Source organism: Polypterus senegalus, chromosome 4 (genome assembly GCF_016835505.1).
Source record: "Polypterus senegalus isolate Bchr_013 chromosome 4, ASM1683550v1, whole genome shotgun sequence".
In the NCBI taxonomy this organism is placed as follows: Eukaryota; Metazoa; Chordata; class Cladistia; order Polypteriformes; family Polypteridae; genus Polypterus; species Polypterus senegalus.
Genome location: NC_053157.1, coordinates 48,597,059 through 48,616,261, shown reverse-complemented (window position 1 = coordinate 48,616,261; position 19,203 = coordinate 48,597,059). Strand labels below are relative to the sequence as shown.

The following is a 19,203-nucleotide window of genomic DNA, read 5'->3' as shown; positions in this document are numbered from 1 at the left end:
AGGGCCTCTGGTAGTTGTGTTTGCCCCAGATATGTCATGCATGCTTAGTCGAGCAGGTATGGGCTTTGTTCTGTGAATATTGTTTTGTTAGAAAAGTCCCATCGTTGTTCCTGTGGATTCGTGGGCTTGGTGCATAAATAAGGGGATCACTGACAGCATCTAGTGTGGCTGGTGGTAAGGCTGCAGGAACAAATTATTTGTGGTAATATTCTATGTGTGTGTGTGTGTGTATATATATAATATATAATATATATATGTGTGTGTCTGTATGTATGTGTGTACTGTATATGGAAAGAATTAAATACATTGCCTCTTAATTGTTGGTGTCTTGCTACACAATTAGACTTTTGTATGATTTATGAATTAGATGCAAAGGTCTCCATGTACAACATTTCTTGAATTAAACCAATTGAATGAGAATGGTATGCATTTACAAACTTTTATATAATTCTGCAAGGCCAGTTCAAAAAGCAAACATTTAAGAAAATGTACCCATTTTCTGTGTTGAAACAGTTGTTTTATGTGATGCTGGATAGTTAGTAACAATTAGAGGGATAGTGCTGTCCATGAGGTGCCTTTTCACATGAGCCCACTGACACTAAGCTACTGGAATCACAGGAGAGAGGGTATGCAGTCATCTGCTTGTCCCCTGTAGATTATCTATCTAAAAATCCTCTCCCTGAATCACGGGATCACTGCTGGTGACCATAAGTAGGCACTCAGCAGTACTCTTTTCAAAGCCCATGTGATGGACTACTCTAGCAGTCACAGCTCCTGTGGGTTGGCAACTTTGAGACCGTAAATGAAGCCAATTGATCCATGAATCTAGCGGTCTCTCCAGAATCAGTTCCCCATGACTTTACTAGCTTAGCCCCACTGCATTCATGTGAAAGTCACACCCTTGACAGGACGTGGACTGTTTTAGCGATGGTTTTTCTACATTCAATAATAATTGCTGTTTTTAAGCCTGTTAAATTCCTGCATGCAGAGATGTTTGCTTTATTGCTGTTTATCTTGCAAAATGTGTATCCCTACTACCAATTAGTTGTCATGTTTGCTTAATCTGTGTTAATTACAGCCAGAAATGTAATCCCCCACTACCAACCAAACATGCTAAGTTTTTATAGCACCTGACCCTGAATTGGGTAAACGGTTTTAGTAGATTGATAGAGGAAATGTGTGGATGTCATTACTGAAAATATCTGAAAACAGAAGTGAAGCTAGAAACCCTTGCTAAATGGAGTGAAAAAAAGAATAATTGATGTTAGTAACCTCAGAGCTGAACTAAAAACAAAGTGCAATTAATGCTGAATGCCAAAATATGAAGATGATCACAGAATGAACTTTGAAACGATATAGTAATTAGCTTCTGAAATGGAGAAGTAAATATATTTAAGCTACAGTACATTTTCTATTGTTTTTAGTTAATGGTGACGAAGTGGTTAGCACTGCTGCCTGAATATCCTCAGTTCAGATCCTGTGCCCGCTCTTTGTCTTTGTGCATTTTGTAGGTTTTTTCCTTTTCTTCTGTTGATTTTCCTCTTCAACCCAAACTTGTACATGTAAGGTGGATAGGTGACTCTAAACTGCCTCCAGTGTTTATGGATGTGTCCATGACAGCACCCTACTATTCTTCTTTCAGTAAGAAATGTTTTTTATTAAAGCTGATCAGGAGAAAAGACATGGTCAGGATGGAGTGAAAAGTGTCAAAAACTGGGAGATCATAATGACCGGTGACAAAAGTAATATGTTAGGCAAATCCCAAGTAAAAAAAAATCAGGAACGAGGTTGTAACCAAAAGTGATCAAAAAGTATCTTTTTATTGCTAAAGTCATGTGAGAGTTTATATGTGAACTTGTGTCTAATGCCATTTTTTTGTAGCCTTCAGTTACGAACTCCCCCCAAAATCATTTGTCCCTGTATTTAGTGTGGTGGCATTGGCAGATCATAATATAAATGTTGGAGCGCCAACCAAGCTGTTCCTGCTTACTTCAAATAATAGTAAAGAAAAGAGATGCACAAAGCATCCACACAAATGATAGCCTCCTTCAAGCTTGGGGCAAGAAATTCTGCTATTAGGTAAGAGAGGAGTGCTGTCTCTTCCTCGGTTCTGAAGTGACACCTCCTTCTGGGCAGTCATGCTTTTATAGCTCTGGGACAGGAAGGGATGGAGTCAATTGCCCTCACTGGGCAGATTCCCTGCACTGTGGGAGAAGAGAAAGACAACATAGCAGCACTCCCTTTCGCCCTAACATGGAACTAGATACCTTGGACAAACTTGGAGAACGATCCTCTGATGCACAATCGTGACAATAGTTAGTAGCATACCAAGTATGTGTTGTAATACGAGTGACTAAATAAGGTTACATCCCACTGACCACATGCACGGGGAGTCTCGGTTAAGCCGCCAGACGCTGGATGCTATATGACGATTGGCAAGAAAGTGTTTGTATGACGCCCTGTTCTTTTTTTTTCTTTTTGCTTTTGGAAAGGGAAGTAAAGTTCTAGTTTGCCTCTATGTGCTTCTTGTTTGACATCTTTCCCACACAAAATGGAGTAGGACAGATTCCAGCTGGTTATGATGGCAGCATAAAGCACCACATTGGGCAACTTTAAGCCTGGCACGAATTAGTGTTCAGGTTGTGACGTCCGTAAACCACGGCCACCAACTGCAAGGCATCCATAGCATCAAATAGACAAAATAGCAGCAATTCCGATATGCAAAATGGTGCCAGAAATGTTTCAAAATAAAATTACAAAATCAAAATAAAACTAAAAAACAATTCAAATAAGGATTCCCAAAACAGCCAGAGAAAGGCTGTGTGATGACAGATATTCCCTCCAGAAAAAAGAACAAAACTTGATTAAAATAATTTTCATAATACCTGTAATGGACTGGCACCTCATACATGGCTCACTCCTGCCTTGAACCTGGTAATGCATCTTTTCAGAATGTTGTGTCAGTGCTTCATAGGGTGACCGTCCCATTGTCAAGGAGATGGCACTAATTAGGACAGTGCACGAGTGTCTATTGTTTTCTACAGAGAGATGACCCATTCATTGTTGCTCATTCCTGTGCTCTTACAGTACTGTATCTATTGATTAGACACCATTTTGGTTGAAAACCAGTTGAAATAAAATAGACAAAGCAGAGGAGTTTTAAGTATCTCGGGTATTTGTTGTTCATGAGTGAAGTGTGTGGGCAATCGAGAGGCAGATTGGAGCAGCATTAGCAGTTATGTGCAGGTTGTACCAGTCAGTTGTGGTGAAGAGCTGAGCTGTAAGGCAAAGCTATTGATTTACCGGTCAATCTTTGTTGCTACTCAGACTTATGGTTACATGGGTTGGGTAGTGACTGAAAAAAGTAGATTGTGGATACAGGTCACGGAAATTAGCTTTCTTCATAGAGTGTCTTGCTCTGCCTTAGAGATAGGGGGAGGAACACTGAAATTTGAGAGGAGATCAAATTATAACTGATGCTCCTTCACATAAAAAGGAGCCAGTTGTAGTGGTTCAGGCCTCTGAAATAGAACGTCTCCATAGCGGGAGGTGTTTTGGGCCTGTCCAAATAGAAAGAGATCTGAAGGTTGGCCCAGAACACGCCAGAGATATTATTTCGTTTAGCTCGCCTGGGAACACCTCAATATCCCCCCCCAAGGAGCTGCAGAAGGTGACAGGGAAAAAGAACATCTGGATATCATTGCTTCTGTGACCTGGACCTGTATTAAGTGGTAGAAGATAAATAGAGGTATGGATTGACAAAGTGGGTTAGTAATGTCAGTATATCGTTTAAAAAAATAAGGGACATGCTGCTAACATGTTTTCTAAATATTTTACTCTAAACAGCTGCTTTACAAGGTTTAAACATGTTGTACTGTTAGCTAGCACATAATTCCAATAAAAATCAGTTGTGTTCTTTATCCCACTGTTACATATGCTGGCATAAAGGATTAAAAAAATCTTTATTATAAAACGTGCAGCATTTCCCTTTTAGTCACCTTTAAAATACTCTCCTTGAAATTCAATACACTTCTCTAATTCCCACCTAAATTTCATATACTCAGATTTTGTTTCCATGTCTAGAGCCTCCTGCATTTTTTCCTGGATTTCTTACTTGGTAGTGTATTTAATTTCCCTTCTGTCTTGGTTTTAATTACAGGAACAAAAAAAAGTCACAGGGATCGAGATCTAGGGCCTCACAAAAATGTTGCGTATGCCCGTTTCCATGCTCACATCGCGATGTATAAAAACTAAACTTGGAGTATAGGCATGCACATTTTCATGCCAGCTCAATCCTTTGCATACTCAAGTTCTCCGTTCAGTTTTGCAAACTGGTGGCACCCAGCATCAAAGCAGTGCTGCTGTTTGTGTGTTTTCCCTTTATTTTGTGGATCCACACCCCTGATGCAGATTTATCAAATACACTGAAATTAACCACATTTTGTTTATTAGTTTAAGGCATGTGATTGTAATCAATCCGTAACTATATAATGGTGTATGGAATGGCCAAACTATTCCATATATCATCGCTGCTGTAGCATCACTCTCAGTGCACCACTCAGAATATTTAACCCACTGTATCTGAGTGTGGAATCACAGCTGTACAGCAGCTGATCAGATTATTGGGATACAGCATCTAGCATAAGCTGCCTCAGTCATGTGCACAGTCTGTTTGAACTTCTCCCATACGGCAAATGCTTCAGAGCCTTTCCTGTAGGGACCTCGTGGTTCATAAACAGTTTCATCCCAAGAGCTCTAAACACACTCAGTCAGTCCATCAAGAGCTCCTAGTAAAAATGTTTGTATTTATAAGTGCAATCACCTCTCTGTAAATCTTGCACAACCTGAGACACTTTATAAAACACGTATTTAGATTTTCAAGCGCTTTCTTCTTGGAGCTCTTGATATCATTTTAAAGATGAAATGCAGTAAAATATGTATATTGCATTATACAGATAAATTTTTAACTTCATTTTAATAATGTATTTTGTTAATAATTAAACATGTGAGGACACGGTGGTGCAACGGTCATGAGCTGGAAATCCCGTTCAGGGATTGTTTCTGTCTTGCGCTGCATGCTTGCTGTGATTGGCGCGACCCCGGATAGATAGATGGATGGAATAATTAAACATGTACTATGAAGATACTTTAGTTTTCCATAAAAGTTTTGAAGAATCTGCATTCTAAGCTTACAGATGGCTCAACATCTATTACAGAGCTGATTGTGTGGCGATTGGGTACTTGGAGAAAGAAAAGGAAGAGCAGGGATTGGTGGTTAGTACATTTGAGAGAGAAAGAACTGCTGCAATAAATTATTTCTTCGAAGGAACCACACGGCGCAGCAAGCATCTTGCGGGAGGCAGGAACAATCTCTGGACGTGGCGCCAGCTCGCCTCTACCACTGTGACATCGTGTCCCAGTGTTTAATACATGCTTTAATTCCTATCATTAGGAAAATTATATCAAGTATACATTTTAATATTTAAATCGTTCAGAAGAACGTAGTAATTCACACACAGACTACGTAGAAGTATGCCTAGAATACAAAGCATTTACCGTGCTACTTTAGAAACTATGTGATAAAAGTGAAAATTTTGAGATTAAAGTTGATATTTGGACAGTTTTTTTCACTGCATCAATATTTTGTTTTTCTTTTCTCTGTACCCTAATACGTTTCCATATGACACTCGGACAGTGGACTACAACTCACCTTTTCACAGCAACTTTAATATCTGACCACTTCTTATTTATTTCGTCACTGCGTGACTTTCTGAACTTTAACTTTCAAGTTTCTCCGCCACTCTGTCACTCGATCAACTTCCTTTTGTTGTTTATATCACTACTTGACCAACGAATAGTATGTTTTTTCTTGCCTGTACTTGGTATTCGTTGAAATTCTTCTTTTTCCCCTAAGCTTTTGCCATTGTCTTTTCACAGAACGCAAAACATAAGGGGCTATTTTTATTGATTTACATATTCGAAGAGGCATAATTCTGGGAGGAGTAGGGGTGTGGCAGCAGGGGCGTGCATGAGCATTGCTTTTCAGGCTTACTGGAAATTAAGGAGTGGAAGAACGTGTGAGTTAGTGTACACAGATTTATACATCTGGATTTTTTTGCGCATACGCACATTTCCGCTTTTTTCTGTATGCCATGTTTTAGTGTGTATTCAATGCATGGCATTGTGCATGAGGACCCAGGTTAATAGCAGGGGTGTAAAGCAGTAGACACATTGATTTTGGTCAAAAATGTTTTGACTAACATTGAGGTGTGCGCAGGTGTGTTTTCATTGTGTAAAAACCCTGTTCTGGGTGTGCCACTTGATATTTTTTCCTTGATGCCTCAGCAGTTCAATGTAATCTCACTGATTAACAGTCTATAAATGGGGAACAAATTATTTATATTTATACTATTTATTATTTATATATCCATAAATGTTGAGAAACACAATGATTATTATCCTTTGAAGTTCTGCTATGGTGCCCTGGAAAATGCCCAAATTACGTGTACAGTTGTAGAATAAATACCATATATATGCACTGAATCACCTCAGCACCATGCTGCAGGCTGATTACCTTGACTGTAGGCATATGATATCTAGCAGCATATTTGGTAACCAAACCTTACTGACATGCTATCGATTTGATTCTGGGAATTTCTGTTTCCCCCGCTATATATTTGGACATATTTCCTAATCTGTAGTGATGTCTGCATTCTGTTAAATTGGGTGTACACAATGCAATTTTCTCAGTTATTACATTATCAGATGTTCCAGTGCCCTCTCACACTTGCTTTCCATCCCATTTTTTGTGTTGCTTAACCCTATGCTGTTTAAAGAGATGGCCAACATAAAAATTAAATGTTGTGTTTACATGAAGAACAGAGACAATAAAAGTTTTATATTGTAGATTTTTGGCCAGTAATGAGCCAATACTGAATAACAGTAAACAATATTAAAACATCCATGAATCATTTATTTCACAATGTACAAGATACGTACATTTTTTGCTAAAATATTGTTAAATACTTTCTGAGGATCAGAGTGGTACACAAGCAGGATGTGTGTTTATATGAGATCTGCCTTCTGAACTGAAGATCCTTCTCTCCATCTCATTCATTGGTCAAGAGTCTTGTGTTCAATTATGGCCATTGTAACCAAACCTGTTAGTGCACTTCTGAATTACTGTATTTCATTAAAAATATTTTATCCAAAAAAAAATCCACATTTCAATATCATGCATAATTGACTGGATAATTGATACGTGGATTTTGTGACATGGGTAGCATCAGATTTTTTCATGAAAGTTTTAATTTTGCCGTTAAAACTGTTTGCTTCCAGTGAATCTGATTGTATCATCAACTTTGTGATCTCTGTTCACCATGAAAACTTTAACATTCTTTCTTGGCCATCCCTACAAACACACATTTTTGGGCCCTCACTTGTACTAATATTTAATTGTATGAAGGCAGGCAAAGTGCATATATTGTATTATTCATGTGCTAATAAAATGTTATAGTACTTTGTGGTTAAACAATCTCAAGTGAGAACTTGTAGCAAGACCATTGGGTGCAACTCGGAGTGCCTGTGAAATGTGACACTGTGAAGAATGACGTGATATTTCACTGTATGTATCGTTTTTATAGTGGGTTAAATGTACAGTGCATCCGGAAAGTATTCACAGCGCATCACTTTTTCCACATTTTGTTATGTTACAGCCTTATTCCAAAATGGATTAAATTCATTTTTTCCTCAGAATTCTACACACAACACCCCATAATAGCAACATGAAAAAAGTTTACTTGAGGTTTTTGCAAATTTATTAAAAATTTAAAAAACTGAGAAATCACATGTACATAAGTATTCACAACCTTTGCTCAACACTTTGTCGATGCTCCTTTGGCAGCAATTTCAGCCTCAAGTCTTATTGAATATGATGCCACAAGCTTGGCACACCTATCCTTGGCCAGTTTCGCCCATTCCTCTTTGCAGCACCTCTCAAGCTCAATCAAGTTGGATGAGAAGCGTCGGTGCACAGCCATTTTAAGATCTCTCCAGAGATGTTCAATCGATTCAAGTCTGGGTTCTAGCTGTGCCACTCTAGGACATTCAGAGTTGTCCTGAAGCCACTCCTTTGATATCTTGGCTGTGTGCTTAGGGTCGTTGTCCTGCTGAAAGTTGAACCGTCGCCCTAGTCTGAGGTCAAGAGTGCTCTGAAGCAGATTTTCATCCAGGATGTCTCTGTACATTGCTGCAGTCATCTTTCCCTTTATCCTGACTAGTCATCCAGTTCCTGCTGCTGAAAAACATCCCCACAGCATGATGCTGCCACCACCATGCTTCACTGTAGGGATGGTATTGGCCTGGTGATGAGCGGTGCCTGGTTTCCTCCAAACGTGACGCCTGGCATTCACACCAAAGAGTTCAATCTTTGTCTCATCAGACCAGAGAATTTTGTTTCTCATGGTCTGAGAGTCCTTCAGGTTCCTTTTGGCAAACTCTAGGCAGGCTGCCATGTGCCTTTTACTAAGGAGTGGCTTCCGTCTGGCCGCTCTACTATACAGGCCTGATTGGTGGATTGCTGCAAAGATGGTTGTCCTTCTGGAAGGTTCTCCTCTCTCCACAGAGGACCTCTGGAACTCTGACAGAGTGACCATTGGGTACTTGGTCACCTCCCTGATTAAGGCCCTTCTCCTCCGATCGATCAGTTTAGATGGCCGGCCAGCTCTAGGTGGTTTTGAACTTCTTCCACTTACAGATGATGGAGGCCACTGTGCTCATTGGGACCTTCAAAGCAGCAGACATTTTTCTGTAACCTTCCCCAGATTTGTGCCTCGAGACAATCCTGTCTTGAAGGTCTACAGACAATTCCTTTGACTTCATGCTTGGTTTGTGCTCTGACATGAACTGTCAACTGTGGGACCTTATATAGACAGGTGTGTGCCTTTCCAAATCATGTCCAATCAACTGAGTTTACCACAGGTGGACTCCAATTAAGCTGCAGAAACATCTCAAGGATGATCAGGGGAAACAGGATGCACCTGAGTTCAATTTTGAGCTTCATGGCAAAGGCTGTGAATACTTACGTACATGTACTTTCTCAATTTTTTTTATTTTTAATACATTTTTAATAAATTTGCAAAATACCAAAAAAGTGATGCACTGTGAATACTTTCTTGATGCACTGTAATTAACTTCACTTTCAGTATTATTCCCTTGATTGGTTTTTATCTTATGACTAGTGTACTTTGCTACATGTGGTAGTAAGTTTAAAAGTTCAGCATTTCATCTTTAAAGAACTGATCATACTATAACTTAGAAAAAAGATCATGAACTGGGTAGTCCTCATGCCACAACTTGACCAATTTGCCTTTGTGCTCAAGAGTTCACAAATATCTTGGTGCAATTCTTCAAAAGCATAAGCATTAAGTTGCTTTCTGATTGGCTAGAGGGAGCTAAAATGAAGAATCTGCTTACATATTCTCTCACACCTGACAAACTCAAGCTGACAGTAGACAAATTTGTTTTTTGACATGTAAAAACCATTGGAAGATGCATTATAATGGACAGACTTTGGGGCAAACTATTCTTAATACATAAACCTCTTTTCAAAAGCCAAAATGATTTTCCTGTATGCTCACAGTCATATGTCATACCTTTTTTTGCAAGTTTCGTTTGCCTGTTCTTGCACTTACCAGCTTTTGGGGATATTCAGTTTACAGTTTCATTGCACTTGTACCCAAGACTCAGGTCAATTACCTTCTGTCAGCTAGCTCCTTCATGACTGTAAATGTAAGCCCACTGTCTGGAATGTCATCCTTCACTCCGATTGATCTCGCTAAGAAAGGAACTCAGTACGCAGGCCTTAGTGGTAGAATATAGCAAACATGCAAACAGAGAACCAGGCTGAATTAATATTAATCTTTTAAGTATTGTTCAAATAGTGACCTAAGCAAAATAGAGTGTGGCAATTCACACCATTCAACCCTATATTTCTTTCTGCAAACAAAAATCAGCAACACATCTGTCGAGGTGGTGCAGTTACTCGTAATCTTGGCAGTGGATTTGACTTTCTCCTTCTCCTTCTCCTTTCTAATCAGCTTTTTATATATTCTTAGATAACTATACTTAGCTATGGTCCATTCTCTAAGGCAGTTTTCCCTTTATCTGAAGCTCATCAAATGAAAACCCTTGTTCCAGAGCTCACACTTCTGTAATGAGAAGTGGAGAGGTATGCTGCGGCAGGCCGGTAAAACGTAGAAACAACATTTAAAACCATCATTAGAATACAATCAGGTCTGTAAGTATTTTGAAAATCTCCCAATTTTCCATACGCTTTGGCTCTGTACGCCACTACAAAGAATTTGAAATAAAGCAGTCATTATGTAATTGAAGTGTAGAGTTGCAGTTTTAATTTACAAAGCTTATCAAAAATATCATATGAGCTGTTTGGGAATGACAGCTTTTTTTCTGCATATAAAAGCCCTTCATTTTCAGGGGCTCAAAACTATTTGGACATTTGACTGACAAGCTGTTCCATGGCCAGGTGGGAGCAGTTCCCTCATTATTTCATGAACTATTAATTAGGTAAAAGGTCTGGAATTGATTCCGAGTGTGGAATTTGCACTTGGAGGCTGTCACTGTGCTCAATATGAGGTCCAAAGAGCTGTCTATGCACATAAAAACAGTCCATCATTAGGCTGAGAAAAAGAACAAAACCTTTTAGAGAGATAGCAGACACAGAGGCAGCGGTCAAATCAACCATTTGGTACATTCTTAAAAAGAAGGAATGCACTTGTGAGATCAGCAACACCAGGAGGTCCGGAAAACCACAGAAGACAACTGTGCTGGATGACTGCAGAATTCCCCTTCTCAACATTTAGCCTAACTAAGAAGACTCTCTGGGAGGTAGACCTATCATTGCCAAAGTCAACAATCAAGAGAAGACTTCATGAAAGTAAATACAGGGGGTTTACCACAAGTCGATAACCACTGGTAAACCTCAAAGATAGAAAGAACAGATTAGACTTTGTCAGAAAACATTTTTTAAAGCCTGTCCAGTTCTGGACAATTTTCTTTGACACTAAGATCAAAATGTACTAGAATGTTAGGAAAAGGAAGAGTATGGAGTATGATTTTATTACCACATCATCTATGAAACGTGCTGGAGGCACTTTTATGGAAAGATCATGCAAGGCTGCGAATGAAAGTCAGTCACTAGTGTTTATCGATTATATGACTGTTGGCAGAAGGAGTTGAATGAATTCTGAAGTGTATTGGGCTATACTTATCTGCTGCGACTCGGCCATTGCTGCAAAACTGATAGGGCAACATTTCACAGTACAGATGCACAATAAGCCAAAACATACTGCATAACCAAACCAAATGTATTCCAAAGTAGTGGAATATTCTTCAATGGCCAAGTCAATCAACTGACCTCAACCCAATTGGACATGCATTTCACTTGCTGAAGACAAAAGTGAGGCCAGAAAGTCCAACAAACAAGCAGCAACTGAAGACAGCTACAGTAAAGGCCTGGCAAAGTGGAAGCCCAGCAGTCGTTGACTTCAAAGGAATTTCAACTAAATATTGACTAATAATCATTATTTTTATGATTGTTAGTTTGTCCAAATACATTTGAGCTCCTAAAAATAGGATAAATTTGTATTTTTCTAAACTGTTCATAAAATATTTTTGTTAAACTCCTTAAAGTAAAGCTGAAAGTCTATACTTCAATCACATATTGATTGTTTTGTTTCAAATCCATTGTGGAGCTGTACGAAGCCAAAACTATGAAAACTGTGTCACTGTCCAAATAGTGTAAATGCTTTGTAGTAACAGTTGGACTTATACTGTTCATTTGATTTAAACTGTTTATCTCTTACAAGCAAAATATGTTTAAAGAAGTATCATCCTACACGTACGTCAACATTTGTAAAATTCTGCACTTGCACTGCTGCAAAATCTTTGACACTTTTCACTTAAACTAATTTGTACAATATTAAGGAAATTCTGTAATAAACGTAGACCTCAACATTAACAACCATGCAATACACCTGTCTCTGTTACAAGCCATTCTGTTTGGGATTCGTAAAAGCAGAGTTAACTTTAGTGATGCACCATCTATTGGAATGACAACTGAAATGCATTTTATTACTAAAAATGTTTGTGATTCGCCATCTTTTGGAATGACTTAAGACACAGAGTAGCAACCGGCTAGACATGGAGTCACATTCATAGATTCTTCTCTATTTGTTAAGGTGGACGACAAAAATTCTGCTCTTGTTGCTTCCTTGTACTGGAGACTCTAAGCCACTCAGATAAATTCAGAACATATGCATACTTTTGTGAATACCAATATTATGACCTTCAATGATTTTTTTTTCTCCTGGTTTTGTGTTAATTTGAAAAAAAAAATGCTTGGGTGGTAAAACTTGAATTAAAAATCTCATAGCCTACACTCGCTCTTTGGTAGATTGGTGTTACTGGGAGTGTAAGTTTGATGATGAACTGCTGGCCAGCTACTTGCTCTTCCCTAACCCTAACTGAAACCCTGACTCTAGTGTAGGTGTAGTCAATTAATTAAGCATTATAAGAAAAGAAGTATTTTTCCTTTATATACATAGCTACATTTAAATCTAGAGTTATGTTTACCCACGAAAAAACAGGAACATTTTGATTTTTTTAAACAAAAAAAATGACATGCAACAGATGCATATAAATACCAAAATGTCACCATAATTACAGTTGGTAAGGTATGTGTAATGTCCACTACTGTATTGATTCAGATTTAGAACACATCCTTCATGGGACATGCTTTGAAACAGTCACCAACGCACAGGCCAGTTTTGTAATTAAGAACAGTAAAAATGTGTTTCTTTGCATGCTTTTCTTCTAATAATTTTTCTCTTGCTTGTGCATGTGAAGGCCTAATGCCTAATCTCCTCGATGGACTTGCCTATTGTGTTATTGCAGGCTACCGCAGCACAAGGCTTAGTGACTTCCACAATTCACAGGCACAAACATTGACACATCTCAAGGGTAATTAAAGCAAATAGGACACTCCTGAACACAATCTGAAGTGTGACAGTAAAGGGTCGGAGTACTTGTATGAAGTCGGTTTTTGATTTTTAATACTATTTGTTTTCACTTTGTGATTATGGGTTATTAGGTATAGATTGATGGGCAAAAGTAGCAAAATGTATTCATTTAAACTTAAATCTACAACACAATAAACTGTATCAAAAGTGAGTACTGAGTACTTTTCTGATTCCACTGTACAGAGAATACATTAGGAAAATGCTTGATCTTTCTGGCTTGCATTAGGAAAATATGTGTCTTGATTTTTGTTACTTTAATTTTAAATCATTATTTTGTACATTTTCTTTGTTTACTTGTTTTCTGTTGCAAAGAGTCGCCCAAGACGATCTCAAGAGATATCTCATGATTCAGCCCAGATATGGCAGAGGAAATCCCAGTGAGGGTGGCAGTACGAATAAGGCCCCTGCTTCCAAAGGAGATCCTTCACAATCAGCATGTGTGCGTGAGAGTCGTCCCCAATACCCAGCAGGTTATCATTGGCAAGGACCGGGCTTTCACTTTTGACTTTGTTTTTGGACAAAAGTCTGCACAAGATGAAGTGTATGCTTCCTGCATAAAGCCCCTGGTGTTATCTTTTCTCGAGGGATACAATGTCACAATATTCGCTTATGGACAGACTGGCTCAGGGAAGACCTACACGTTAGGAGGTGGACATGTTGGTGAGTGTTGACATTTACTAATGGTTTGTCAGTCATGAAGTTGCTCAATTTAGTTATAATGCACCCCTAACTTTCTTCCAGTTTGGTCTAATTATGAGATGTTGGAATTTGTAAAATGTTTGGCTTACTCCCTGAAGTACTGCAGAACAGGTAGTCCATCTGAAGTTAAGCTTGTTGGAGCCTGGCCAGTACTAGAAGGGTATATCATCTAGGAAAAGCATAGGTTGCTGCTAGAAGAGGTGTTGTTGAGGCCCAACTTACCCTGTGGTCTGTGTGTGGATCCCAATACCTCAGTGAAGTGATGGAGACACTGAATCCTTCGGATGGGATGTAAAACCGAGGTCCTGGCTGTCTGTGGTCATAAAAGATCACTGGGCTTCTTTCTTAAAGAGTAGGGTGTATTCCAATGTCCTCACTAAATTGCTCATCACTGCCCAATCATTCTTGTCCCCTAATCATCCCCTGTCTCCAGTTGGCCATCTATCTCTCTCTCACCACTTTTCAACCTAATAGCTAATGTGTGGTGAGTGTACCGGTGCAAAATGGCTGCCATCGCCATCATCCAGATGGATGCTAGACATTGGTGGTGGTTGAAATGACTCCCTCCTCACTCTATGAAGCGCTTTTGAGTGTCTTGAATTGTGCTATGTAAATGCAATCTCCTCCTCTTCTGAAAACATGAAAGTATTTAAGCAAACAACATGTAGACAGAAGTTTTAAGTTTCTCAACTGTTGATGTTGTCTTGCACAATTAATCTGGACTCTCCATTTACTTTACTCTTGATACACTCAGTCACCTGTTTTCGCTTACCTCTATGTCACTATATTCCTAAAATGCGTATTTTCCCTATCTCAACTAGTTGCTGCTTCTGATGAGGAAAAAGGTATCATTCCACGAGCAATCCATGAAATTTTCCAAAGCATCGCTGAAAATCACAACACAGATTTTACAGTAAAGGTGTCCTACATAGAGGTGCACAAGGAAGAACTCCGGGACTTGCTTGAACTTGAAACGTCATCCAAGGACATGCATATCAGAGAAGATGAGAATGGAAACACGGGTAAACAGCGTGATCGGTCCCCGGTCTGTAGAAATGTAGACTTGAATTATGAAATTGTTTGAGCGAATGGCACCCTTCTATATAGTTGGAAAGGCAGAGGGATGTTTTTGTATGACCAGTCATCTTCATTCACCTTCTTCATTTTAGTTTTAGATAAGGGGTGGCCAACTCCAATCCCGGTTGCAGGTTTTTCTTCCAACCCAGTTGCTTAATTATAAGCCAATCCTCACCAATAAGTAGTCGTATTTAATTTCATGGCTTGTAATGTCACTTCATTCTTAAATCACAAGAGTTTTTTTTTCTTTCTAATGATACATGTATCATCCAATTGATTTGAAGCCTAAAATGGATGAGTAATTTTCAGTTCAATTTCTCTTGGGTTTCTGATTTCTTAATTAAACCAAATAGTGAATGATAAAATACACACGGGTGGAAAAGGAGACAAGCTAGGTGAGGAACTGTGGTTTCTTTTGTCATTTGCATTTTGTTGCTAATAAGGAGCAGTTAAAACAATGAGTACAGCTGTTTAAGACTAAAATAAGCAATGAAGGGTTCAAAATCTTGACAAGCGAGACAACTAAACTTAAGCAGAAAAATGTCACTTGAGCAATAAGTGTTTTATCTGCAATGAATGATTTCTCATGAAGCATTTGGGTTGGAACAAAAACCTGAAGCTACTGCGGCCCTCCAGGACTGACGTTTTTTAGCCCTATTTAAAGGGTCTGAGTCAGAAATCGGAAATAAATGAAATGAAGTTAATTGGTAGCAAAATCTAGTCACTTAAAAAATAGAATGAAAACCCGTAGGCACTGTGGCTCTCCAGGATCAGAGTTGACTACTCCTGTGTTAGACATTTTGTACCTCCTTTCTTTTCAGATACTGTAGCCTACATGCAGAAATTGTGTTTTAGTTCATTTATGGCTTGTTACTTGATTATTGTAGAAGATTGAAGACAAAGGAAAAAAACACAAGTACTTTTGCTTTGCGCCCTCAAATACCATAACCTATCGTCTATAGGGGAGAAGAGAAAGCTCTAGATTCATCAAAAATTTTTCGATGTTTTAGGGTCCCCTGATCTCAATGATGGGTGTGTGTCTGTATGTCAGTTTCTTGAGACCAGTCTAATGTTAAAACGACTGGACGGAAAAATACCAAACTCGATCCTTAAGCATAAGATGAGAATGTGCTGATTAGTTTTTGAGCCAAATCATGCAAGAGAAAGAGGCATTCTAGTGGAACCCTCAAATACTGTAATTCTGCAATTAATTATGAATTCTTCTCATCAGTTGCTATCTTAATGACGTATATTATGATCAGAAAGATTAGCATCAGAGCGGTAAATAATTACTGAAATGTTACAGAATAGTTCAGGTAACTTGGTTCCCAGGGAGGAGAGCCTACTGATGCTCATGTCCGATTTCTTGAAAAAACTATTATGTTGATAAACTGTGGCCAGACTTAGAAGTTGAGAGACAAATGCTGTATTGATTTTTGTGACTTTTTTATTATAAAATTCTGTAAACAGTATTGGGACTTAAGAGGATACAGAATGTACTACAGAACCCTTAACAGGCAAATTTTAGTGTAGCTTCCTGTGTTGGCAGGCCACAAAGGCAAAACTTATGCAAGGAATGGGCCTCGTTTATAAAACTTCATGGATTTGAGTTGAAAATATGCATATGCCAACAAAACATGGAACAAAATGTGCACATGAACAAAAATGCTGTATGTACATTTCTACAAAATTTACCGTTTACAAATCAGAGTGACCATATACTGTAAATATGCATGCACATCCGTGAATGCACCTCAAACACTGCCCTGAAACATCCATAATATGGAGCTTGCTTATCAACCTTACACATATGCAGTCACAATCCTGACACATCGAGACCCCACCAACTGCATTGAAGAGTATCTGGCTGAGCTTTGCAACTGAAAGTGCAAGATCATACGTGGCGTTATAGCAACTCTCCTCTGCGTTCTGGGGGTCAGGGAAAAGTATAAGACTCCATCGTCTGAGCGTGGAACTGCTCTTACCTGGCTCAGGTAATGGTTGTGAATAGTACAGGCCTTATGAAAAATGAAGGTTGAGCCAGTTACCTTACCAAGAAGATGTACAGTACCATCACATCTGTCATTGCTACTTTGCTTCAAAGTAAATGAATCACGGGTTGGCCTAGACCAGGGGTCCTCAATCACGGTCCTGGAGAGCTGCAGTGGCTGCAGGTTTTTGCTCCAACCCAGTTGCTTAATAAAAACCACTTATTGCTAAAGTAACACTTCTGCTTCACTTTAGTGATTTTGAGCCCTTATTGCTTAATTTTGTCTTAAACAGCTATTTTAATTGCTCCTTATTATCAATAACATGCAAATGACAAGAGAGAGCAGCATTTCTCCATTTAGCTTATTTACATTTACACCTGTGTGTATTTATCTGCACTATTGGGTTTAATTAAATACTTGGAAGAAAAATGAAGAGAAAAAAGTGAAGGACTGAGAATTACTCGTCCATTTTAGCCTTCAAATCATTTGCATGATAGAAAGGGAAAGAAAATCTAGGATATGAGAATGACCTGACATAGCAGAGTTAATTTAATTTCATAGCTTGTTAGTGCTTTATTGGCAAGAATTGCTTTCTAATTAAGCAACCAGGTCAGAACAAAAACCTGCAGCCACTGCAGCTCTCCAGGACTGGGATTGAGGACCCCTGGCCTAGACCACCAAGCCACAATATTAGTCAGTCTCATTTTAGTATCATAGATGAATTCTGCATTGATGAAATGTCACTGCTAAAGTTTAACAAAATCAGCTTCATTTTCACTCGGTGTCCTTATTGCAGTAAAGTGCTCCGATTGTGTTTGGAGAACCAGACACTGCTGGAAATGTTCACATAAAGAAATGTATGGTTTTAAGCTAGTATTTGATTTAACACAATTCATACTGTAAGCAGGTGCTGTTTTGAAACTGAGGGAGTTCCAAAAGCACCAGTTCAAAAAACACTTTATAAACTTACCCACTACTGGGAGGAAAGCATCGTCAAAAACCCCGACTAGAAAACCAAATGGCCGAGAATAAATCTATATAAAAATAAAAAGGTTTATTTTCAAAAAAGACTCTGCAATACATGAAGCTCTGAAGAACACAAGGAATTGCCTGAAAAAAGGCAAGGCAATCCACAGTGAACAAAGTCCCAAAGTGGAATCCAAAGGCTGTGGTCAAAACAGAGCATCGGTAAACACAGTTCAGAATCAGAATACAAAGCTGAAGTCAAAACACAGCACAGGGTTGAAATACCAGAAAGTCAAGAAGCAAAATATAATAAGCACAGTAGTCTCAAGTAACAGTCCATTCCCTAGCGCATTCGCAGTGAACCACCAGGAACCATGAGAAGCCCTCCCTTACATAGGATGGAGAGCCGTTCCTGTTGGTGATTGGCTGATGGCCCCACCCCTTAGAGAGCCACCCACAAAACACGAGGGTCATAACCTAAGCCATGCCCACCCCTTTCCCAACCCACACATAGAAAAATGTACAGTAGAAACAAAGAAAAGAGCAATACAAAAAAGTGATACAAATTTAAACAAAAAAGATGAAAAACACAACTGTGAACAACAGCCAGGGGTAAAACATGACACATGACATGGCTGAAACATGAGAGGTGGTTTGTGTGTGTTCTTTGTAAGCTAATCCAAAGTTCAATCATATCTAATGGCTTATCATGAAGGCAAAGAGAAATGTTCTCTATACTTACGTATGAAGTATTTAATTCTACATATAGAGTTTAGTTTTATGTAAAGAGTATTTAGTTCTCAAATTTATGACCTATCGATTTTGACAAAAGGCAGAAATGAATGGTGAATGGAATGCCAGTCAATGGCACCTGCAGACTCCCTTGCTTCAGTTAACCTAAAATGTGTGTCTCTTGGCTATGGAAGGGAAACCCAGAGGCCTCCAGTGCTGTGAGGAAAATTACCCCATACAGGTAGTCCCCAGGTTACAGACATCCGACCTACAACATACGAACAGGGCCGCAGCTGCAATGCATGCGCCTCATTAACTGCCGCTCCGTCATCTTCGGCCTGGGGACGCTGCAAGTGGTGGCTGGACAGGGGCGATTTCACTGCTCGCGCAGTGTAGTGTCCCTCGGGCAGCTCCTGGCCTCAAGCAGTTTCACTGCCTGCCCACTACACATGGCTGCCTGTTCATTCTCAGTGGGTGGCTGGTGATGCTGCAAGCGATGACCCGGTTGTGGCTGAACAGAGGCCATTGAAGGTGAACGGGGCGGTGGGGGGGTAGCATTGTAGTGTGCCTCGGATGGCTGCGTGTTGAATGGGCCGGTGGTGCGGCAGACACTGCAGGCAGCATACTGTAGTGGAGGTGAC

The 19,203-nt window shown here is 39.3% G+C and overlaps 1 protein-coding gene across 1 annotated transcript in view; it reads left to right on the top strand.

Annotated features, from left to right (window-relative positions):
* Positions 1-13,456: 13,456 nt before the first annotated feature.
* Positions 13,457-19,203, top strand: part of LOC120528699 (kinesin-like protein KIF27) — a 77,782-nt gene continuing 72,035 nt past the window's right edge. Inside the window, exons 1-2 of the mRNA XM_039752855.1 lie at positions 13,457-13,757; positions 14,618-14,818. Coding sequence (XP_039608789.1) covers positions 13,457-13,757; positions 14,618-14,818 — 502 coding nt within the window. The remainder of the gene's footprint in view (positions 13,758-14,617; positions 14,819-19,203) is intronic.